The sequence below is a fragment of the Pezoporus wallicus genome, unplaced genomic scaffold (genome assembly GCF_028554395.1).
Source record: "Pezoporus wallicus isolate ANWC-B61680 ecotype Strahan unplaced genomic scaffold, APGP_CSIRO_Pwel_v1 contig_5785, whole genome shotgun sequence".
Classification (NCBI taxonomy): Eukaryota; Metazoa; Chordata; class Aves; order Psittaciformes; family Psittacidae; genus Pezoporus; species Pezoporus wallicus.
Window position 1 is genome coordinate 3,774,791 of NW_026641150.1, and position 24,735 is coordinate 3,799,525.

Below are 24,735 nucleotides of genomic sequence, written 5' to 3' on the forward strand. Positions count from 1 at the left end.
AAGTACTTAAATGCACTTTTCCGTTTAATATTTAAATTTTGTTATTTAAAACACATGCTTATGTGGTTTTACTCTCCAAACACTTAAAAATGCAGGGGTTGGAAAACAAGCAGAGCTCTTGACAAAAAGAGAATACAGCAAGTTAAATCTAAACCAGTAAAAATTTAGGCAGTATATATAATATTTTCATAGGCAGGTCAAAAATAATTAATTTTTAATTCAGCTATTTTTCAGCAAAGGATCATATGCTTTTTAAAAAAAAATCTCAACTGTATACAGACTAGATTCATATAATGGATATACTGCACAATAATTTCATCAGTGCATCTACAGTTTAGTTTGACTTCCTTAAAATACTGACAAGGTTTAATTTAGTTAAGAGTTTTGTACTTTTAAGAGTGTGAGCTTTATTGGTGGTCTGCATCAGCCAAAACTCCCTCTTCCCCAGGCATGTCTATAGGGACACACAAAGCTGTATATTTACCATAATTAGAACTTCTGTTCTTTCAAATGTTACAGATATATTTAATCTGAATTTTGATTATTTTTTCCCCTCAAAATTCTTATCTATGCTATTATTTTCAAACAATGCTGTGACAGCTATTTACCACTTCAGAAAAACAAAAGGAAAAAAATACTCCAGAAATTCACACTGAAAATATCACAGAAGAAACACATTTTTAATTAAGTATTTTCAGGGGTTTTTCCCAGTTAAAAAACTTTCAGAGATACCTGGTTCTGAAATACAACATCTAATACTCTGAACTACAACACTGATTCAAATCACAAGTTTAATAGGAGTATTTGGAGAAATAATTTTAAGTGATACTGAAACAAAATAGGATTGCTGTACTACAACAAAGTACTTATTTGTCAAATAGTTTACTTCTATTAACAAGTGAAAATAGTTTATTATCACTATCATATACCTTATTAATATAATGATTAATAAGCAAATACTACACAGATACTATGGTGCAAGAATTAGCACAGGAAACAACTGTTAGGGTTTTTTTTCCTTTGCATTACTTACAAAAAGCAGTAAAAGAAGAAACATTAGCTCAGAAGTTAATCAATGAAACATTAGCTCTTAACGTAATACTGGGATGTGCAACAGCTTGCATTTAAAAAGAAAAAGCCAAGACAAAACCCCTTTGCTTAGTTATAAACACCTAGTGTTTAAGCTGATTTATCCACTAATATAATAATACACCCACACATAGACTAAAAATATTTGTACTGTGAGTGTATGAACTAAGAACAGATTGGTATCTGAGCAGCAGTTAAAGCATTTAAATAATAAATAATAAATAAGGACAACTCACTGAAGTCTTTGATGCTGGCCACTGGTGACATTTTTAACAGCACAGTGGAACAAAAGCACTTTTGGAATAACTACAGTATAAAATCCTGAAGCACAAAATTGTCTACTTTTGAGACAGCCTCTCATCATAGTAGCACACCTTTCAGAAATCTTTTATTTTTTATAGAGATAACTGTATCAGATAGAAACTCTGTAAATTTTTCAACTTAAAGTCCATCTTCAAACACAGGAAACATATATAAAAGAGTACAAGAAATTGTATTTTCAAATACTTCCAAAACTCATAAATAATCTGTAGATCTCTAAGATAACAAGATACTGCAGCATCACTGTGGGCAAGACGCATGTCACATCACTAATAATCTTAACATCTCCATTCAGAGCTGACTATTAAGCTGCAAAAATTACTGCCTATACATTAAAAGCACAAACATGATTTGGGTTAGAGTGCATGAGATGTGCCTGACACTAGGCAATTTTTAGGCATCTGTAGTTAGACATGAGAAAGAATCAGTACGGAAGGTTCTGTTTGGGACTGTAGAGGGAGGGGAGGGGAAAGAGCGCTGTGCTGTGGCTCTCCCTCAGTTGCTTGGAACAGGCTTAAAGACTCCGCCAAGTTCCACGAGTTTCTGCATTTGGGAGCAGTCAAACCAGGCATGAAGACAACATTCTGCTGTTAGATGATGAGAAGAGGTACTGGGTTACTAGGTCTTACGTATAAGGAAGTTTTCCACTTTGGTGCTAGTCTCCCAGCTTACCTCTTGCCTTTGCAAGGCACCGAGTGTCACCTTCCTAACTGGCAAAAGCAGTCTGCAGTCTGCCCCCTCAAATAGCCACCATCTTCACTACACTCCAGCATATACATTTATGTACTGGAATGGTCAGCAGAAAAACACATGAACCAGGAGCTCAATAAAAACACAGCAGTTCTTTAAAAAAGGGCAGAGGGAAGGAATCACAACTGTTAGATTGGGATAGACTGACTACAGTCAGAATTGCTTCTGAACAGCAACTGAAGGATTTTCAGGTAAGGATTTTGTCATCATACTCAGAAACTACCAATAAACACAGGCAAATAAAATGAGATATGGGTTGTCATCCACTAGTTTTTACTCTCAGAAATTTGTTGTTAAAATGAAAGAGCAAGCTTTACAACAGCTGGAACAAGATTTTCCTGAAGATCCTCCCTCTGTATTCCCAAAGAATACCAACACTCCACAGTCCATTTCAGTTCCAAGAATGTGCACTTCTAAGGATTACAATGATCTCTTTCAACTGTCCTTGTTAAATTACAGTAATTATGTCCATTCCTACAGAAAACCTTTTATGCAGGAAATTAAGTCAAATGACATTAAAAAGTAATATTTTAAAATACTTCCAAGTGTAAGAAAATCACTAAATATACTTTCCTGCATATTTCTGGCACTGAAAGTGGACTTGCATCTCTTAAGAAATAGAATTTTGGCTTGAAGTATTAAAAAAAAAATTAATGCATGTATTTAATCTCTGTATAAAGATGAAGTCAACAGACTAAAAGGACCACTCACGTGTGAACTCAAGTATGTTGGATTAGCCTTTGCAAAATCAGGAATCACATGTAATGCCTAATAATTTATCTGACAAATCTTCACTCCCCAATGGCTAAAGAAAGCTTCTGAAGACACACTTGCTTTTTCAAAGCTGACAGGTGAAGATTTTACTAATCACTTCAGAATTCAATAGTCCAATTCATGAATGTACACATCTGTGTGCCTTGTAAACTCAGCTATTACACAATCAAAATAGCTGATTTTACAAGATTGTCTATACACTGAAATGCTTCCATTTATAATAGAGAGATCAAATTTCACATACCTAGAAGGATGCTTTCTCAAAATAAAATCTTGTTTTACTGTGCAAAAAAAAAATAGTGATGAAATCAGCAAATGAAACCTTAGGAGGACAGATTTTTATTATAAAAAATATCTTCATATTTTGGTTAAAATATGCTGCAGATGATATTTTACATCAATTTGCCTTTTTCTTTTCTTATGTGGTTTTAACTTCAGCATATCCTTGGGGGGGGGGAGTAGTTCTGGTGGGTTTTTTTGTGGGGTTGCTTGTTGTTTGTTTGTTTTTTAAGACTTTAAATGCTCTGCTGTTAGAGCATTTGCCTCTGATGAACCTTTGATATTTCCAAAAAAGTACAAGAAACACTATTACATAAAATTACTACTTTGTTAGACAAAATGGTATTAAGAAACCATTTTGTCTTGTTCTGCACATTCGAAGTATATTATTCTGGAAAACTCTTAAGTGATGATCAAACACAATATCAAACATTTGTGAAATAGTGTTTCATGCAATAAATATTATTTTGTGTATCAAAAAAAAAAAAAAGTGTCCTTTTCCCTGCATCTAAACTTTATTCAACAGGCAGAACAAAGACAACAATGGAGTATAAAGCAAATATCCTTTACGAAAATTCACTTAATAGTCAAGGCATAACAACACATATATCAGCGGATATAATACATGCAAATATACAGTTTATTTTTAGTAAGTGTATAATATTATTTATTAGCATTAATTAAATAATGCTGTGATCAGTTATATTACTAGCAATTCATAAAATTCAAGTTCCACATGAGTCTATGCAGTAATTAATGACATACAAGTTTAAGCTAAATATTATGTTTATCCGATTTATTAGGCTTAATATAGCAATTTAAAAGACATCCTCAAATGGGATTGATTACTTACACTAGCCTGTATTAACATACATCCCCTTTTTTTCCCCAGCCAAATTAATTAGCTTTGAGACTTAAAAATACATTTTGTTAAATACACATTAGTCTAATAAGAGGTTAAAACAATGTTGGGAATTTCATGCAGATTTCAGCTTTCATTTGGCTGACTAAAGAAAAACCCTGTTAGACCTCACTTAACGGATTTAGATTTATAAAAGCCTATTTAATGAAAAAAATCAGAAACAGTAGAACACTCAAGTATCCTATACTAATGAAAATGCATTTGTCAAACCCGTTTGTTTCAAGGTGGTTGCCCTACTGTTATGAACAAGATGCACACTATTCTGTTAGAGATTTCCAAGGCAAGCTTGCATACCCTTTCTAACTGCTAGGAAGAGCTAAAAATAAACTCGTGCTCCTTGTAAAATTTGTAATTTCTTCATTATGATGGAATGCAACAAAACATCTTGCCCTTGGGTTGCTCTGTTTCAGCCAAAACAAATGCAAATGGCTTGTCAGATGACAGCTGTTTGATAAGGCTCCTCTACAAGACCTGCATGCTTTACTTTTTTTCCGTGAAACTTGGGATGAAAGGCAGAAGGCAGGAAGAGAATTAATGTAGCATACAGTCTAAAGGCAATGCTACAACCGTGATTAAGTAGAAAAGTTAAAAGGCACAGATTTTCCACAGCCTTGCTGCGTGCAACCCATCCGTGTAACAAGTTGACAGGCCTAGCGCATCAGCTCCATCATCCTCTCCGACAGCTAAAACGCAGCATTGCATCCCTTTTCAGAGAAAATTTGCGTCTGCACCATGAAGCGTTGTACATTATTTCTTAGCACTGCAGGGGGCTCAAGTCCATATGGAACCTTCACAAATATTACCACAGATCAAACCAGCGGCGTTTCGAGGCAGATTTGACATACCTATTTAAATGAACAGCAGGGGTCCTCGGGCTGCCTCAGGCTGTGCAGGAGAAAACCTCTGTGGAAAGCCTATGCTGCAGCTCCATTACTCAGCAAAGACACACTCTACATTTATCATTCATTTCATTTCTGCCAGGGCAAGAAGCTCATTTGCCCAAGGTCAACAACAAAAAAAGAAGGGGGGGGGGGGGGGGGGGTTTGAGGGACTGGGGGGTGGGTTTTATTCTCCCAAAGAAATAAATGTACCTGACAAGTGGGGATTTTGTCCTTTGGGTAGGCAGAATGCAAATAAATATCAGATAATTCCACTAAAAACACTACCCTCAGTAAAGCTGTGCACTGAATTTGAGAACATGAAGCTTATTTTTTTGCTAACTGACTCACCACAGAACTAACTTTCTAAGACTATCTAATGAGGAAACAAAATCTGACATGATTGTCCAATTAAATCTTTCTGCATACATTATAAATTCTTTTGTCTTCTCTACATACATGAAAGAAACATGCACATCTTTCTATAAACTCCTCTAAAGAGAGAGACAATGCTGGCATCATTGATGGTCATAGATATGAAATGTCTGTTCATCATACACATTAAGACTCAGGGTCTAGTGATGTTCTATTAGTTACAGCTTTTTTCATATAGGTAAACAGATGCAGATCCTTTACTCCTGGAACCATACTAATCAGAAAAAGCCTTAAGTTTGCATGAATGGAAGAGTCTTAGAAAAATCAATTAAGCAGTTTAAATGCAAATTTTCTTCACACTGAATGTCAGCACAAATAGCATTTCCTACAGCTTTGCCCTTCAAGGGGGAAAAAAAAAAAACCAACACGAAAACAAACCCACAAACTAAAACAAACTATTTTCTATTCTACACTGAATTTTCCTAAAACTAGGCATTTTTGTTGTATATGCATTCACCACTGCTAACCAGATACTGCCTACAAGAAAGCATGAGGACTATTCAAACCTAATCCACAGCGAGAACTGTAAAATAAACCAAAAACTAATAGTGAGAACTATTATGTGGTCTGCTCTCTTAATTATGATATAAAAACACCACTAATAATGGATATTGTGACATAAAAATATACACTGCATTTAGCTTAAGTGATGATATTAAGGCCTACTGTGAAAACATAAGTAAACTCAGGAGCACCCGATACGCATCTCTAGAATAACACATATTTGACTGGGATCTAGCATTACTTATTACAGATTAAAACATACTTACATGCATTAATGAATAATATGCCTGCTTTCCAGTATAAAAGAGAAAGTGAAATGGTCGGCCATCTTCTCCCCACTGGATTTCTAATGAAAAGCAAGATTGGACAAGAAAGCAATATACACTTACCAAATAAAATCCTCTGTATTTAATTGCAGTTCTAAACCTCTTTCATAATACCTATTACCTTTTTAAATATCAGAGAACAAAGACACTTTACAGGTGTTCAACCTGTCTGGAAATCTAAAGATCTAGACTAGCTTGTTAAAAACCAATCTCCACCTGCAATTATAACCAAATATTTAATAGAATGTTTCTAAATATCATTTAACACAAGGGAATCCCTCATGTACCTCCTAAATAAACTTTCAAAGACTGTATAGTTGGCATTACAGACAGAATTATCCATTTTAGGATAGGAAGAAATACAAATTAAGAGATGACTGAAATCTACATAATGACTGTGAAAGATTAACAGCTCTAGAAAAATGGTGCTTTAAACCCAGAGCAAATTTCTTTTTAGTGTAATACTTTTAAACTAAACCAAGTATTCATACAATTGTCTTTTGCAGGTAACACAGCTGTATCAGAACCGGATGATTTTAGGACTTGTTCATGTTGATACGCTTGGAATATGTAAATACGAAGACCAATCCTATGTTTGTATAATTCATTCAGCATGAAAAAGTATGTTGCATATAATTCAACACATCCAGGTTTTAAAAAAAAATATTATTTAAGGAAAAAAAAAATCAACTTACAGGGAAAAAAAAAATATTAAAAAGACATTTTCCCGTTAAAGCGACAAAAATAACCTGAGAGCTCTTTACAACTGAAATGTAGAGAAAATCCAAGTCACTTTAGCCACTGAAGTTCAAATGAAGCTATCTATAAGCTACAGACAAGACTCCAAGAACCATGATATGTATTGCATTAGAATGTTAAAACATAATATGGTAGAAGCTGACCGCAAAGATGCAAACTTACTAGAATAGAAAGACTACAAGAGGCTTCTATCCACACATACTAGTAGTGGAATATGTGAATTTCCATATACGCAGCGAAACAGACTTTCCATGAAAGTCTATTTCATTGAAATTACTGTTCAGGTAATATTCTGAAGTATAAATTTACATTTTTGTACTTTAAAGTTACCAAAGATGTAATGCGTAAACAAGACAAAGCTGCCTTAAAATAAATACTTAGTTGCACGTGTTACTTTTAGATATAAATACAAATACACACATTAATACTAATTAGTCCTTACACTCCTCAGGACACAGCTAGTATTTCAAAGAATTCTTTAGTCCCGATAACATAGAGAATAGTAGTTTAGTTCTGCTGTAAAACAGCCCTCGGATTCTTGAAATTGCATAATGACTAACTCCCTCCTACCTTTTTGCTTCCTACTTTTCACTTCATAATACTATGAAATTTGAAAATAATTTATGACATCATTTGAAATCTGAAATACAAAAATTTCAGATAATTTAGCTTTCTAAAAGACATACAAAGCCTCAAAAATACCAAGTATCAATTAATTCCACAAACAGGAAAAGGCTAGAGAATGCTAAGATATCCACTATAGATTATCCACTGATAATTAGATGTGTCCATCTGGGACTTGTACTGAATGTAGAATTCGGTGAACGTAGAGTTTCATTTGATGAAATGAACGACATTTCATGTAGGTCAGTGAATGTAGAATTTCACACCCATGCTACTAGTTCATTCTAAACATGAGTAAAAAGTGGCCAACAGGTTTTGACACAGCTCTACGTCAAATTAATTTGGCAGTTTCAGTGAAATTCTCACTGACCACCACACTGGCATATCACTGACAACTGGGACTTCACACAGCATGTATGGAGCAAGACCAAAGACAGTACAGATGCAAGTGCAGAGTTAAACCTTTCAGGTCAAAACCGAGGCAAACTCTTCCTATTCTCTCAATTGGCAATTTCAAAGCTGTAATTTCTAAGCTTTTAGAGCAATGAATTTATCAGGAAAAGTTTGGTTTAAAATAGTATTAATGAATATTTTATGCCTGTGATAGACAGCTCTGACAGAAAGCTACTGAATTCAACAAAAGGTTTCCCCATGACTTCAACAAATTCTGCACGACATCCTACATATTGTTTATTTTTAAACAACAAAAAACATTTATCTATAGTCAGTTAACAAGATGTCTGAAAAGAACACTGGTATTCCAGAATCTAGCAGTACTTTTTATCCTGAAAACTAGAATATCAGATCAGGCTTCTGCTGCTTGTGTCTTAACAGTTATTAGGAACATTGAAAAAAAGGTAAACCTGTGAAAACAAGAAATTATACACATGCAAAAATTCTAAATAATAATAATAACAATAACAATAAAAATAATAAAACAACAAACTATGAACACTTACTCCTCTGCTCTGGAAAAATTTCAGTAGGATGCTGTGAACAAACAAACAAACATCAGCAAAAGAGAAAAGTTACTTAAAATCATACTACAGTTATTTAGAAATGTATCTGGAAAAATCCTACCTTCATCATGGGCCTGGCTTGTTTGTCAAATAAGCCAGAAGGAAAGAGATAGGCAATAGCTCTCTGAAAACAAAAAGAGAGATCATATATGTATTTTTTTTCCCACAAAAAGCATCATGGAAATACTTTAGGTACTTTCCCATAGGGAAAAAAACAGCATAACTTTTGTAGAGCAGGCAACAAAACCAGTAAGGAAGAATGACATACATGTACTGTGCTCAAAAGCACACCATTTCCATAGGAATCCTCAGGAAAAGTTAAACCTCATTCTGAAGTCTGCACTCTACTGTATCAGAATAAGTGAATTTTCTCCTTCAGTTTAGTTTTTATGGTATGCATTTATCGTAACTTACCAAAACTACTCTAGTGCAAAGACCACCTTTATATACACAATGATTTTCCCCAAAAATTTCACGTGCTGCAACTTCTAGAGGAAATCACAACATTTATCTTTCTGAAAATACATTAACAGACCAAGCATGGAAATTTTACTTAAAGCAGCTGGACAAAGCAAAGTTTTATGCACTTAGAATCTCAATTTCTACATATATTTCTCTAGAAGTCTAAAAGCAGTGGTTGTAGTGGCAGTAGAAGACATTTTACATAGCCTAAATAAGCATTTTATTAACCACTGAATCTGGAAACTGCTGTGCATCACTACAATGTTTGTTGAACTTTCACTGCTCAGAAGACAGAGCTACAGAACATCTTTCTTCTTAAATACCTAAGGGTTTGCTAAAACAATTCAAAAAACATGACATTCATTACACACTCATTGTTTACCACTGTTTTCACAAAGTGTATCATTTGCTTTTACTTAACCAGTATCTACCACTATTCATGTGATGTATGAAGTTAGTAGTATTTGCCTCCAACAAGTAAAATAGGTATACATCCTATTCCACATCCATTTCTGCTCAACATCAACTTACCCTCTGCAGCGTAACTAAAACATGATTTAAAAAAGCAAAAGTATGCATTTGTGAGAGCTGTTTATTTCCATTTGTTTTCAAAAACAGAACAGAAAAAGCTAGCCATCAAAAACCCCCAGAGGCAAGGGTCTGGCAAGAGTAGCCAACTTCAGACAGTGAGCAGTAGTGCTTAAGATGGAAATCTTGTGCTTGTACAGTAACAGTGGCTAACTGAATAAAACCCTCTGGCAGTGGTCTTGTTTATATTTCCATTAGACAGTACAGAAAAGTAGAATTACAATAAAATCAGAGTTAAAAATCTTAAAAAGAATGGCTCTTTGTTGGTTAGGTTACCTTAAGGCTGTTGCTTGCTGATATTTTTTTCCACGGACATGGAGTGGTTTGTCAGTGCTTCAACTGATTTAATATGCATGGAGTGTAAAAAGACCTAACCTATTACTTTCATTAATCCCCCACTGGCAGCCTGAACAGAAATTTTGAGAATTCCGAAGCAAACAAAAGGCTTAACTTGATTTTATGAAATGGTAATTTTGTTTCTCTTAGTGACTACTGTATTCCCATTTGTTAGTCAATGGGCATTTTATGCATACACACAGTAGGTGAACACCTATTTATGAACAAATGGGGATTAATTATGATGACAATAGAGAAGTCAGCTGTGAGCCAAATGATGTTAAACAAACACCTTATATAATATATTAACAGAATTTATTACACGATACTGAGACTGACTGTGTGTGCACTTAAGACATAGTCTTTATACAAGCATTTCCAGAATCTCAGTCAAACCAGCTACTGTAACTGTGACACCTTAATAAATGCCAAATACAACAATTTAACATTTATAATGAATAGAGTGGCTGCCACTGGAGACCTTCTACTTCTAGAAAGTGTATTTTATATTGCTTGAGTGTATACTGGTATCTTTCACACCAAAGCATAAACAAACCCTGCATCAAAAAATCCTACCATCTACTTTCAGCTCTCCACACAACTAGTGAAAGAATATTCACTTTGTAAGTTCACTTTTTTGTTGTTCTGAAATAAAAAGAAAGCAAAGTCCTCCTTCCTTCTCCCTTTTTATGGAACTGTAATCAAGGATGGGGTATTTGCCTTTACCTCCCATTAGGAACTATGCTGGAACACAACAGAACAGCTTTGTTCAGAAGTTTCTCCTTAATTTTAAATAGCTGTGTCCTCAAGCTGTACTTTTAGGAAAAACATAGCGTATCAGTCAGCCTCTCGGAAACTTCATGTATAGAAGCTGATTTTTGTCCATGCAAATGTTTGGTTTGTAGAAAAGGAGCATTTTGGAAAAACCTGTAATTCTCAACACTAATGTGTACTAGCAATAAAATAAGATGGTGGAACAATCTTAGGAATGGCATCAGAATTAGTCTCTCCAAACTGCAGCTGGAGCACATAAATAACCATGAAATATTTTCCTGAAATCTTTTGACAATGTCTTCAGATTTGGAACACAGGCTTCCTTTCAGGAATCTCCATGTCTCAAGTCAAAATTCCATACAGAATTAACTGCACATTCTGCATTTTCCTGAACATACAAGAAGCAGGTGAACGACCCTCTTAAAACTTTATAATCAACGTTTTAAATGGTAGCAGTAAAGTTCCCAAGAAGCCTTTTAGGTTTAGCTGCAGTCTTCCATTCCAGGAGTGGTTTTCAGTTTAAGGGTCGTGCCCCATATCCTCCTTTTAGTGCTTAATTTGACCTGAACTCTTGATGAGAAAGGAAATGTAATGCTGAATATGACCAAGAACTATATGCTTCATTTCAGCTATGCAAGGTTCATTCACCTTACTCTAGCCTCCACAGGTTCAGGACTGCCATTTCACAATTCCATTTGTTAAATCACACTGTTACCATTGTCTTTGGAAATAAAACACAACCTTCAAAAAAAAGAAGCATCCATAATTATTTTCAGCAGAAACCCAATTAAAAATCCTGATACCTAGTGCTAAAATAGCGTTTCCCAAAATCATTATACAAACTACTGGAAAAAGGTGCAAAAGACACAGCCTGCTTCTGCTATGAGTTACTAAAATAAAAATAGCCATTTTCTTTTGGGATTTAAAAGTGTGCGTTTTTAAACTCTAATAGTACTCTACATGAGGGGAAGGGGGACGGGAAATTCAGTCACACCTTTAAAAATAGCAGATAGTAATGACTACATGTTAGTAACAACATGGCTTACTTCAGACATTTTTTAAACTGTGCTGGTGAACTTAACATTCCTGTAACAAACTGAAAGGAATCCTATTATATCCTTACTTGTTGAGGGATGGACTGAGTCTATATACTGCCCACAGGAGCACAATGTCTTTCACCTGCAACTGTAAGTTTGAATTCAAGCCAGTCTGAATAATGAGAAGAAGCTTCCATCCCTATTAAATAAATATATATCTGGCAGTCCTTCAAACATGCAAACCAGTTCATTAAATAATCTTTCCAGCACTGCATGTTGCACATTCTGACTTCTGATCCTCCTTCCATTCCTACCTATCTGCAAGCCAAGAAGTTTTATTCATTCGCTTCTTAAACATCAGACTGAATCAAACAAGCTCAGCTGGGTCAATAAGGGTTACTTTTATTTTTTCCTTAAGTCTTGAGAAATGAAGAATTCAGTACTTTAATTCAGATAGAGTTGACTGAGTCATGCTGGGATAGGGGAAGGAGAAACAGTTCAGTCCTTAAATAACCTGCCGTAAGGAGGAGAGGCTTGGCAGGGCAAATCAATCTTGCCCAAGTGTCTTCCCATACTTTTGTTGAATCTACAGCTCAAAACATTCTTCCAGTGATTTTCATTGCTTGAATCCTGTGCAAAGATGGTTATCTAAGTAACATCCAGTGAGAAAAGGTATTTTGTAGAGAACAAGGAAAGAAAGAAAAAGAAAAAAAAACAAAATCAAACCTCTACCCTGGGGTTCCCTTGCAACAGCATCCTTTTTGGAAGGGGACTCAAGAATCCAGCTCATTCTTTTTTAAATATACACGAAACTTTAATCATCAAAACACTGAAGCGGGAAGTGACACTTTACACCATCACGCTTAATGAAACACCTGAGCAATAGCTGTTTCAGCTTCTTCTACTCCTCAAATTGATCACACAAGAGCCACTTTTCTTAAACCTTGCCTCTTGAATCACGTTATTTAGCCTCTGTACTTCAGCATTTCTCAGACTGAGATGTTTGCTGGAACAGCTGTTTTCCTTTCTAACCACACTAACAGTATACTTTAAAACTTTTCAGCATCCAAAATCCAGAATATTTGAGGCAGAAAGAGGATTGAATGAAAGCATGGGACATAAAATGTTAACTCTGAAATGGTTTTATTTACTTAACAAAGGTTAAAAAAAAAATAATCCATGACATACCTAAGTTTGCCTTATAAAACAAAAATCCTTCTCTAACAGTTAACTACTTATATTTACTGAAACCACCCAATTATTCATCACTTTATCCGAGTTCTGGTTTGGACAGAAAGAAATTTCAGCTTCACAGTGACATATCATTTTAAACCCATCACTTGAGGAAATAAGAAATGCTAGCATTACATGAAAAAAAAAAAACCACCTTTTTTATTACATTAATACTAGTAATTCCAAAACAAAAATTAACATCTTGTCCTGAGCTTGCAGAGCACAAAAATACCAAAAACCTGTTAAAAGAAACAGTCACTATTGCTATCTTCATTTCAACTTTTCAAAACTCTGGTCAATATGAAAAGGAGCTAAAAGAAAAGAATACAGCAGTCATCAACTCAGATAGACTTTGAAACAGAGCAAGAAAATACTAATGCAGAGTTTGGCTCCACTGGGAAATAAAAATGTTGAAAAGAGCATTCTAGATTCAATGATTTAAAATAATCCAGCATTTTGTGTAAGCACAATGCTGGACAATACACTTCTTGCAGGTATGCATTTGCATTTTGTCCTGAATAATGTTTCTGACATTTCACATATGCCAATATTCATTCATGTCTAACACTGTGTTACTAAAATTTGAATGTTATTTAGAAATCGGATGTGTTGAACCACTTTTAAAAGCAACTGAATACAACCTATTTTTTAATTAAAATCTTCATTTATTAAACAAAACTATACCCTATGAGGAATGAAGTTTCTCCACATTTAACATTTTCATAGTTAACCTTACTGAGAGTTTTGCAACAATATATATGCTAGTGAAGATAAATACATATTTTAGATTCAAAACTGTTGTCAAGCAGATGGAATAATCTATTGAGTCACAGGGCAGACAACAAGAGGAAATGAGCACAGATCTCTCGCTTTTGACTAACTCTTATGTGGAAAGAGTATTGCTTTATGATGAGCTCACATGTGGGAAAGCATTTAGTGACTGCATAAAAATGAATAAAAAAAATACTGGGGTATAAGTAGGTCATGAAGATTAAGATGCTTTTTGTGTATTAATCTTACTTCGATTTCTGGGCTTTAAAGTAGAACAGAACTGACAGTGGAAAATGAAGGTGGGCTATTTACTATAACCATAAGTTAAAGTTAAATCACAAAATAAAAGGATTACAGACTCAACCGGGGAAAAGCACCAGGTCAGGACTGTAATCTCTATTAATTAGTTATCCCAGCTGGGCAGTGGGTATGCAGCTGTTAACTTGATCAATGACTTACCTAAATGTCATCTCCACTGATTCGCTTATAAATTACCAGCAAGTGAGACTAATGTACAGGTGCTGATTTATTTAAACTGTTCTCTGCAGTTCTACATAGCTTTATAAACTGCATCTGGCACCTAATGTTAGCTGTCAGTTGTACTTAGACATGCCTGTCCTAACGACTCTGTTCATTAGAAATGAGCACAAATTATGAAATATTGTGAAAAATGATACATCAAATGGAATGGGCAAAGCAAATCAATTAGAAAAACTTCATAGCACATATTCACACATAGGAGAATAAAACATCCTAGCTTCAGAGTGAGGTCTATAATACCAATTAAAAAGCAATTGGTAGACTTCTGCAGAGTTATATATCAATTTGCTGGATTTTTTTTCTCCTCCAAAAATATAGTTGTAATGCACAGCTTAACTTTTCATTCCTAAATAAAAGCATCTGTATGAGGCGATTCTGCTTCCACAACATCCAGAAGGATTAGCAAATAAGTCAACTTATTTTCCTGCTTAGAACTTCACAAGGTTTAGATTTCCCTAAGCTATACCTAAAACTCCAGTGAAGAACAGAATCCTGTGATGTCTACTTTAGAAATACACTGCACAGGCTGATTAACAGTAGAAGACATGGAGGTATATAAGCACTCATCAGAAAGAATTATTACTATGAAATGTAAAGCTTGATAATTCTCCTGCCAGTGCTTTAGCAGCTTTTATATTTTTATAACAGAAATTTAATTATGCATAGCAGACACTATTACACACACTAATTATTTTCCAACACCTGACAGAACACGAAGAAATTAAATATGTACCATAGATACTTGGTAACACCAAACAAAACATTACTCCTTTGACTCTAATTCTCTATCTTTTCAGAGATAGACTGCAAAGCAGTCCCATACCTGTCACCTGCACTGCATTTGTAAAAACTTGTTTCTAGAATGTATCTGCTTTTACTAATGATGAAGCTCAGTTAATTTTTTGCAAACCATCAGCGTTGTGGATTCATAAAGAAGAAACCACTACTTAGATCTGGTCATTTTCAGTTTCTTGCAGTCTTGTAAGCCAGCTGTAAGCCTTCTCCCTAGACCTTATCAAGGAAGAAAGCCAGACTGCAGTTTGATGCATTCTCCTACTATTAGCTTTTTGGGCAAGCAAACAGAATTACTAGCAGCAGCATCGTACTGTACTAACATGGGAGGTATTCTGGTGGCAGCTCTGTGCATGAATCCGAGAAAGTAACTCAAAAAGATAAATATCATTAAAGGGAAGAAACAAACATCTGAAAAATACAGGAAAAGAAACTTCCACTGGCTGTACAGAAATAACAAAGCCAATGTAAAGAAACAGGCTGCTATTACTGCTGACTCAGATGCCTCGATGAATACTTTTACTGCAGACAGGACCTTATCAACTCTACACCAAGACTGTAATAGTCTCTGCATTGGCACTTCTGTGTAGAAGAGCAAAGTGACATCTACAATTCTGAATGAAAGTAGCCACAGTATTAGAGCAAAGCTTTGTACTCATAAAGCTTGATTTCCTATGGATTTGCGACTTGAAGTCAAGCTTCCCTTATGGATTTTCTGGTATCTTGTAAAACTCAAGTGTCATTTCAGCTGTTTTCCCAGCAGGCCAGTAACTGTGTGTCTCTACTGGCTATTTTTGGAGTTTTCAAAACTTAGTTTTGAAGCCTGTCGAATGTATTTGAAATTAGCCTGTATCACCACCTACAGACTTAGATCTTTCTTGGGACAAACATGCTGTCAAGACCTTTTGTGAGGACACAGCTATGCTAACAGAATCTTGCCACTGAGAGACACAAGAAACTCTTCACTCTGAAAAAGCTAAACCACACACACCTCTCATTTTGCACATACCACCTTACTATGTCTACCCCAAGGCCCCTGCTGATATACTGTGCTGCCATGGCTATAGTAACAGTGCTGCTGCTGTACAGACAAAGCTTCGGCCATGAAACTTCACACAGCTTCACCTAAGAGTGAATGCCACCAAATGACATTTCTCCTCCCTACAATTGATGCGTGATAAAACAAGACAGAAGTGAAGACCAGTTGGGACATAAAAAATTTTAAAAATCCATGCAACAAAACATTTTTCTAAGTGAAAGGGAGCATATCTATACATGAGCCTGAATGACACAGAGAAAGAGGAGGCCACCCATCCATCAGTTGTCAGAAGGAATGGCAGTAAAATAGTATGTTTGGAACTACTGAGACAAGTTTAAATTCATGTCTGTATTAAAATCTCTAAGCCAAACCAGAGTGTTAGTTGTAAAACATCCTATAAAATTTAATTTGCATTACCACAACTACAGTATCATACAAGAAAACCCGACCTAAGTATACACAGCAGGTGAAACTGTGGGTAAATGTTTCAAAGTGCTACATAAACCTTTACAGTGCCTCTTACAACCTCAGATGAAGGGTATTATCCATTAGTACTTTCAAAAAGAACCTACTGTGCTTTAGCAAGATATGGTATACAGCTCTAGACTATGATGCCTGACCTTACATGGTAGCAGGGCTAGAATCTCTATTCACAGTCACAATGTTTGCAATGTATAGTAGCATTCTTTCTTATTCTGACAGTTTGATTAAAATTCACAGAGAGCTGAGGGGCTCATGCCAAAGTAAAGTGCTTTTGATATCTGAAACTCTACAGTAAATTACTTCTCCAACAGAGCAACTGTACTTACATCAATATCCTCTTGGGTGAAAGTTTCTGGATCTTCTCCCATCATGTTGGCTAAATGTCTCTTTCCTAGGTTGAACTCTTCAATCTGTTTTTTAATAAATTCCTCTGTGTACTTTTCAGGTCCTGAGGCTCCTACATTTTTTCTCTGCACTGCTTTAGTGGTACAGATTAGCCTTAACACCTAACACAAAAAAAAAAAAAAAGTGAGATTAATTTTATATTTTTGGCACAGTGAGCTCTAAATAACATGAACAGTATAACAAGCCATTCATACCTGTAACAAGATTCAACACGCTGTTGTAATAAGCTGGATAAAGCAGTGTTACTTATGAAACCATTTTCTTCCAATTGTTTAATGCCCATAAACAGATAAACACACTCTAAAAGTTCACATTTTCACATATTACAATTAATTCTGAAGATTTTTCTGATGGAAAGAAATGTATCATATGTCAGGAACATCCAGCAGAAGCAAAACACAGCACTGATCAAGAGACACAGTCTTTAGATAAAAATCTATCAGTAAATACACAGGTTTTGCCTTCACCTATAGGCATCCCATAACAAAATATGAAAATAATCTGTGGGGCAGCTCTCTACTGGCTTTCAGAAGCACATGGCTGTACAAATGGTGCTAAAGGCTCTGGGAAGGTTATGGACGTCCTTGTTCACAGCGCCAGAATAGTTCTTAAGCTATTTCACCATCTCGAGCAGAACAATCAGAAAACTAGTAGGTCTCACCACAAATACTACTGAGCATCACTCCAGCTCAGAAGTCATTTGATCTTTGTGGGATATAGGTTTGGCTTTTTTTCTATCAAGATGATCAGTAGTTAAGTTGACTGACTTCAATCAAGCACTCTGCCAGATAAACAGGAGCTTCACTGACATAGTTACTTATAATGTCCCAATTCTGGCCTATTGCCAATATTATGCGCTATTTTGTCTCTCCAACGTTAGTATTAAAGTCCTCTGCAGCTTAATTATTCCACAAACTGAATGAGAACTGATTATTTGTGTGGTCTTCTGTGGGCGGGAGGAGGGAAGGAATTGCAAGTGAAAAAGCTGTGTGAGACAGAAAAGCAAAGACAGGAAAAGAATCACTTCTGAATCAGAAAAATGCCCAGTTGGGTTCACAACACAGTACTCTGAAACACTTCTCTCCAGCTCCTTCAACATGACACAGCCCGGCTTTGTGAGCAGGCAGTGCCATTTCACATGGCAGAGCGAGCCCACCCTATAGTCTGCCCTTACCAGCATTCTTTCCTCCATTCCCTTCACTTGCCCTGCACCATTTCTGGCACTCAGACTTTTTTGCAAGGCAGCTCAGGTCCCTACATGTGGCAGAATTTCTGCTCCCTCCCAGCGAGTGGCCACTCCTCAGCTGAGCTGGTTAAGTTCAAGCAATTCAAAGAAGGCTCTGAGAAGAGACAAAGCTGAAATGAGGTGGCTGAACCACATACAACTCAGAGCAATGAAGTAAAGGAGGAGTCCTCCCTTTACCTTCATTCAGCAAACTACTAAATTGCCTCTGTTCCTGGAGCTGCAGCCCCAGTCTGCATTTAGCCAAACATTAAAACCCAAACACACACAACAAAGCAAACTAGTTAGAGTCCTCATGAGGAACAGAATAAAGCTAGTATTTGAAACAATTCAGTGTTCTCCAGGTCCCAAGAATCATCTTCTCCAGGTCACAATTTAGACATGCTGACCATTTTGACGGATTTTTTTCCCATTCCACGTTAAGCTAATATGAGCAGCATAAAATACTTGCTATCTTCCTGTAACTAATACAACGTAATCTTCAAACCCAGCTGTAACCAAAATTATATATGTCTCATTAAAAAAAGATTAGATTGATATATTTGCAAGACAAACAAAATTGGATCAAACTTCCACCTTCTGTTTGTAATATGAGTTACCTTGCATGAACTTCTCCTGTGACTAGAAGCTTTGGGTGCCCTCTATTACATAGTCAAGACCCACATGAGCAGGAAATGAAACACAGATATTCTTGTACTTTCACAGAGCCTGGCTGGTATTCTGGATATCTTGCAGCCCAAGATGGGCTGATCAAACACACATCTGTAAAATTACCTGTCCAGGAGTGTCTCCAGCTTCAATACACAAACTAACAACCCTACTTAAAATTTTGGTTTGGAATAAAGACTACAATATCCTGCCCTAAATCTATGTATTGTACATGCCTGTGCTGCAGGATCAGTCCTATGAATTCAATAAGGTCTGACACGGCTGCCAAAGTAATCTTGGAATAACAAGGTCATATGATATGAAAAGAACTGACCCTCTATGCTTTTACAACCTGACATAGATAAAGATATGCCCCTCAAGGTATGCTCCTCAGAAAAGTCATCAATACCTCTGCCAGAAAACATTTAAAAACAGCTCCAAGGCAGAATTTGGTGCTGAAGAGCCTGCTGTTGATTTGTTTCTCCACACCTTATATGTATCATATGCAATGCTAGTCCTGGTTTGCTCCCCCACCCCCTTTTTTTAATTCATGTTTTTTGTGAGGTTACATTAACATATACAAAATTAAAATAAAAACAATCAAAGTTTAAAATGTTCACGATTTTCACAGGCAAGGCTCTGGTGATTTCCTTGGAAAGCAGCGGTATGCCCACACATTCTCTATTCTTCTCTCCTAGTCACTCCTCAGGAAAGAATTCAATTCATCTTCTGTCTTACTTGTCTTAATAGTAACTAATTATTTGTAATTCTTTTTAATGAACATATGATTCCTTATTATGTGGCCCAAAATTGCTTTCTCTCTGCTATGCTTTAAATGGAATACTTTAAAAAAGACTGCTTTCATCTTATTCCTGTCAATTTCTATTGTAATTTTCTCATTTTTGTCCTCCTTCCCTCAAGCTATTCATATTCTTCCCTAGTTTCAATTCATCACTAATCAAAAGTCCCTGGACACACAAACTGTTCATAATTAGAAAACAGCCTCTTATGCAAATTAGTATCTACTGCATTGGGTACCTCTTCTGGGATAAGAGTACTATTCCATGGGTGGCACAGGCAAGAACTGCAAAGCACAGCTAAATGCTTCTGGCATTCAGTCAAAAAAAGAAAGTGTCTCCCCTGCTTTCTGAAAGCTTGCATTCACTTCTTACATGTTTCATAAAGCATTACTGCAAATAGCAGCCTCGCAATTTTTTTTACATAATAACAGTTATTAACAGTAGCCCTGAAATAATAAACTCTGCCAGGACAGGGGAGAAGGGAAAGCCTTTACTTCTGGATGCAGCTCCATGGTACCAACCCTCTCTTTCCAACTCCTTCCCAAGCAACCTAGCATTAAGACAGCTTGGCAAATCCTGATTTTGAAGGAGACTATAAACATATGGAAAACCAGCTTATATAAAATTTGCCTTAGGAAAAGAAAAAGGCATTTTCAGACAAGTTCAACTTCTTGAACCTATTTTTTTCAAGAAGATAAGTAACTAGAACCTTTTAATTGCGCTGTTGAATTTGCTTCATTAGAGTGATATAGATACATCACCACATATCACTAATAGAAGAATTGAGCTTCCTATATTTTTGGAATGCAAGGAAAGGGGAACCAGAGACAGGAGCCTTTAAGTCAAGAGAAACATCATCCATTCGACAACAACAGATACTTACAGAGACAAAAGATGACGACAAATGATGGCACACATGCAGTTGTACCATTTTCATGCTGCTTCTATGCTCTAAGCTGGCACATATCAACCACAGCCTTTTCCAAAATCACAGAGCGCATAAATCTGCACCAAAAAGTTATCCCTAGGAGAGAACTTCTGTAAGAGATGTGGAACTGAAGCAATAGAACCACATCAGCATGCAGGACAAAAGCTGCCCTGTGTCCACTGCTCCAATTACTGGCACAGTTAGTGCTGCTGAACCCAGCAGACACGACACTAACAGTGGTCTTCTAGTCACTTGTTGCACAAGAAAAAACATGCATTATGTAGCAATCATACAGAATGTAAATGCTCAGATCCATCCCAAGTTTATAAAGAATTACATCTCATTCAAGAGGTGACTTTCTGCTTTCTAGTGTGCTGTTTTACAAAAATGTGTTTTATTTACTTAAACAGTATTTACATAATCTCAGATTTCAGTCAGCCTATGAAATAATTAGGTGAATCAGAATCAGGGTTACATTTTAAGGAGCATTCTGTAAAACACTTCAGGAAGTATCACAAGGTGTCAGCAAATATGCATAAATGATTCTATATTACTTTTTATACCCAGTTTCACAAAGTATTTAATCAGAAGAAACTTCTCAAAATAAAGCCTCTTGACAGGTAATTGTAAAACTGCATCTCCCCCACCCAGGAAAATCTACTTTCTATGCGTATTTGACCAAACCTGCATATTAAGGTTTGCTTATACTATATACTATGGAAATAAATGACAGCTCTAAATGTATGGACACATGGCAAGTGGTCAGATGTACATAACTGGGAACAGAATTTAGATATGGTTGTTTTGAGGCACAAGTTATTAAACGCCAACAGGTTCTTCAACTCTAGCTTAGTTAACAACTGCAGAAAAAGCTACTCCATTCAAGTATGCAGTTCTGAAAGCAGTCACCAAAGTGCTTCCATCTCTTTCTGGTATCAGTACATATACCATCTACAGAGATTTAGATAAGGTACCTGAACCGATCAAATTAAGTAGCACACATGGTACTCTGAAATCTTCTGAGAACAGCTATTCAATCACACCAGAAGTGACTAACAGCAACTAAGCTAGATATTTTTTTTTCTCTTTAGAAATTGTGTTAAATCTCTGCAATTTGCTTATTTGAAGAACAAGAGACTAATCCTGTTGCCCAGTCAAGGCTAAGGGAACTGGAATTATAAAGTTTCTCTCCCACTTTCTCTAAGTGAGACACTTTCAAATAAAAAAAAAAAAACAACCCAACAAAAAATCCCAAGAAATTGAACTGCTTCCCCCACTAAGATAGACAAGAAGTAATGAACTAAACTCCAGCAAGAGATTTTTAGGATCGTTATCATAAGAAATGTTCCCCCAACAGTAAGGGTAGGTAAGTGGTTAGTGTGAGAAATGGTTATTGCAGGTGAGAATAACAGTACATCAACTTATTGCCCTGTACTCAACAGCAACCAGTATCAAAGGCAGAACAAGATGACAAACAAGTACTGACCATTTTCCCAGGGCTCTTCCCCAGTTTCCCGCAATCTGCAGTTCAAAGACATTCTGATATCTGGTTTTTAACAGTCCTCAGTGGAATTTTCTTCCAAGTTTTCTCAAGTGGCTTTTTGTATTCAAATAAATGCTAAGTTTCCTAAACATCCTCAAAAGAGTTCCACAGGTTAACTACACCCAATGGAAGGAAGAGTTCCTAAAGTCTCCTGGGCCCTGCCTCCCATTAGATCCCTTAATATCAAAGAATTTTGGGTTGGACAGTTCCAACCCCCCTGCCATGGCAGGGACACCTTCCACTAGACCAGGTTGCTCAAAGCCCCATCCAACCTCTCTTGAACACTTGCAGGGATGGGGCAGCCGCAACTTCTCTGGGCAACCTGTTCAGTGCAGTGAAGAGCCTCCTCCTTACACCTAAAAAGCCATTCTCCCTCGTCCTGCCACTGCTTGCTCTTAGGAAAATGTCCCTCTCTAGCTTTCTTGTTTCCTTTCATCTACAGTTAGATGATCTGCATACAACTACAGACTTAGGTACTGATACCACCCCCACCTCGGGGGGGGGGGGGGAAGGTGAGAGGAGTAGGCAAATGATCTCTTAAGGCCCCTTTGAGCCCTGCCTTCTACAGTGACTCCTCCTTCGAGATCATGTCCTTATTTACAATACAAATCCTTTTCAAACTCAAGCAGGTGCCTGCCAGGAAATCTAAGTTATTGTCATAATCATACCTTTGATAAAGAATAACCTAAATAACACAAACTACTCTGAGAATGGAAGCAAATGTTAGAATATTTTCAGACTTACTCTGTTTCGCATTCCCTGCACAACTTAAGCAGATGTATTTGTGCTGTATACAGAGCTATCCAGATGGGCACCAGGTCTTTATCCCTAATGGATAAAGCTAATCTAGAAGTAACCAATATAAACAGGTCAAATTGCTCCTTCCAGTATTACCTTTCATTTCCTTACTGCATCTATCTTCTGTTACTCCACAGCTTGGTTTAGTTCTGTCACCGAACAGTTCTTCAGCCCCTATTATCCTAAATTACTCTGTAATTTGAAAGTGTTACCAGCATGCCTTTTTATCCACTTTCTGTTGACTGATTAAATATACATACAGGTGTATCAAATACCACTGCACAAACACAGTGGCTGTCCTCAATAGTGACCGCAACCAAGCTTTTTAATTAAACATCAATCAGCTGAACACCAATATCTCTAAAAACAAAGGGGTAACACCGTTTAATCATAAGTTAACATACTTGTGGAGCACATTCCTCTCCCTGTCACAGGAACTGAAGGGTTCATTTCCTACTTACATGCTGAACGAACACAATTCAAGGCGATCAGCCTAACATATTACTGTCTAGTCTAGTAGAAGGTGTCCCTGCCCATGGCAGGAGGCTTGGAACTAGATAAGTTTTAAGGTCCCTTCCAATCCCCAAACCATTCTCTGATAATTCAACTTTGTGTTGGCTTTAGTCTATGCACTGCCCTGTTAGTTCTAGATACGTATGTAATAAATCAGGTCTTAACTACGCTTTCCATCAAGAAAGATAAGCTCGACTCACGGCAGGGCCGACCTGAAACAAGGCGCCGGCTCTCGCCCTTTCCAACGCCGCCTCCTCTCGGAGCCAGTTCCGCCGGCGGCCGCTAGGCCGCAGCCCCGCCGGCCCGGGGGCAGGGCCGAGGCCAGAACAGCACCACGTCCCGGCCCAACCGGGGCCTCCGCACTGTCACCCCGGCAGGGACACCCGCGCTCCAGGCCCTCCCGCGCCACCCTCCGGCTCGCCACCTACCGCCGCACGGAGCCGTCCGCAACCGGGCAGAGCCGAGTGGGCTCCGCACAACGGGGCGGCTCTCACCTGGGCTCGCGGCCCGCCCGGCACCGCCGCGCTCCAACGGCCTCCCAGCCGCAGTACGCGACCAACGGTAGCCGCCATACCCACGGCTCCCCGTCCCGGCCGCCACGCCAAGGTACGGCACGCCGTGGGCCGGAAGCTCCCGGCCGCAGAGCCCCGGCGCAACCGATTGGCGGGCGGGGGTAAAGGGGCGGGGCTACGCCTGCGCGCTGCTCTCCCCACCTCATCGTCGTACCGGGTCATTCGGCCCGTCCGCCTTCACAAGCAGGGTAGCTTCTGCCGCGTGGGTGGGCTGTGAGCGGGTGTTGGACTGTATTTGAACGGTGAAACGCTTCAGCGTTATTAAAGTTCAGGCTGATGTTTAAAAGGACGGTTTATAAGTTGCATTAACTTGGGACCAGGTCAGCAGTAGGCCCCTGGTGTCTGGCTGTCACCTAAGGTGGGCCCTGCCCCGGTGAACATTGCCCCTGAAGGAAGAGGCTTTAATGAAGATTCCTGTTTAGCGCTGGAAATCACAGCGCGTCCCTGCAACACGGCTACTCTGGAGAGTTGTAGCTAAAAGCGTATTTCACCTAGCACTGGGTTTGGATTTTTTTTTTTTTTTGTGGAAAAATGCCATTTTTCTAGATAT

The 24,735-nt window shown here is 37.4% G+C and overlaps 1 protein-coding gene across 2 annotated transcripts in view; it reads right to left on the reverse strand.

Moving 5' to 3' along the window:
- Nucleotides 1-24,208, reverse strand: part of MRPS9 (mitochondrial ribosomal protein S9) — a 34,243-nt gene extending 10,035 nt beyond the window's left edge. The window contains exons 1-5 of one of the 2 annotated variants that reach the window (XM_057422306.1): nucleotides 24,108-24,208; nucleotides 17,062-17,241; nucleotides 8,742-8,804; nucleotides 8,621-8,651; nucleotides 6,219-6,298 (exon numbers count right to left, since the gene is read on the reverse strand). In XM_057422306.1, the coding sequence (XP_057278289.1) occupies nucleotides 6,219-6,298; nucleotides 8,621-8,651; nucleotides 8,742-8,804; nucleotides 17,062-17,241; nucleotides 24,108-24,185 (432 nt within the window). In that variant the 5' untranslated portion in view covers nucleotides 24,186-24,208. Of the gene's footprint in view, nucleotides 1-6,218; nucleotides 6,299-8,620; nucleotides 8,652-8,741; nucleotides 8,805-17,061; nucleotides 17,242-22,245; nucleotides 22,385-24,107 lie in introns of those variants that run through there. The other variant, XM_057422307.1, reaches the window with a different exon arrangement.
- Nucleotides 24,209-24,735: the final 527 nt, after the last annotated feature.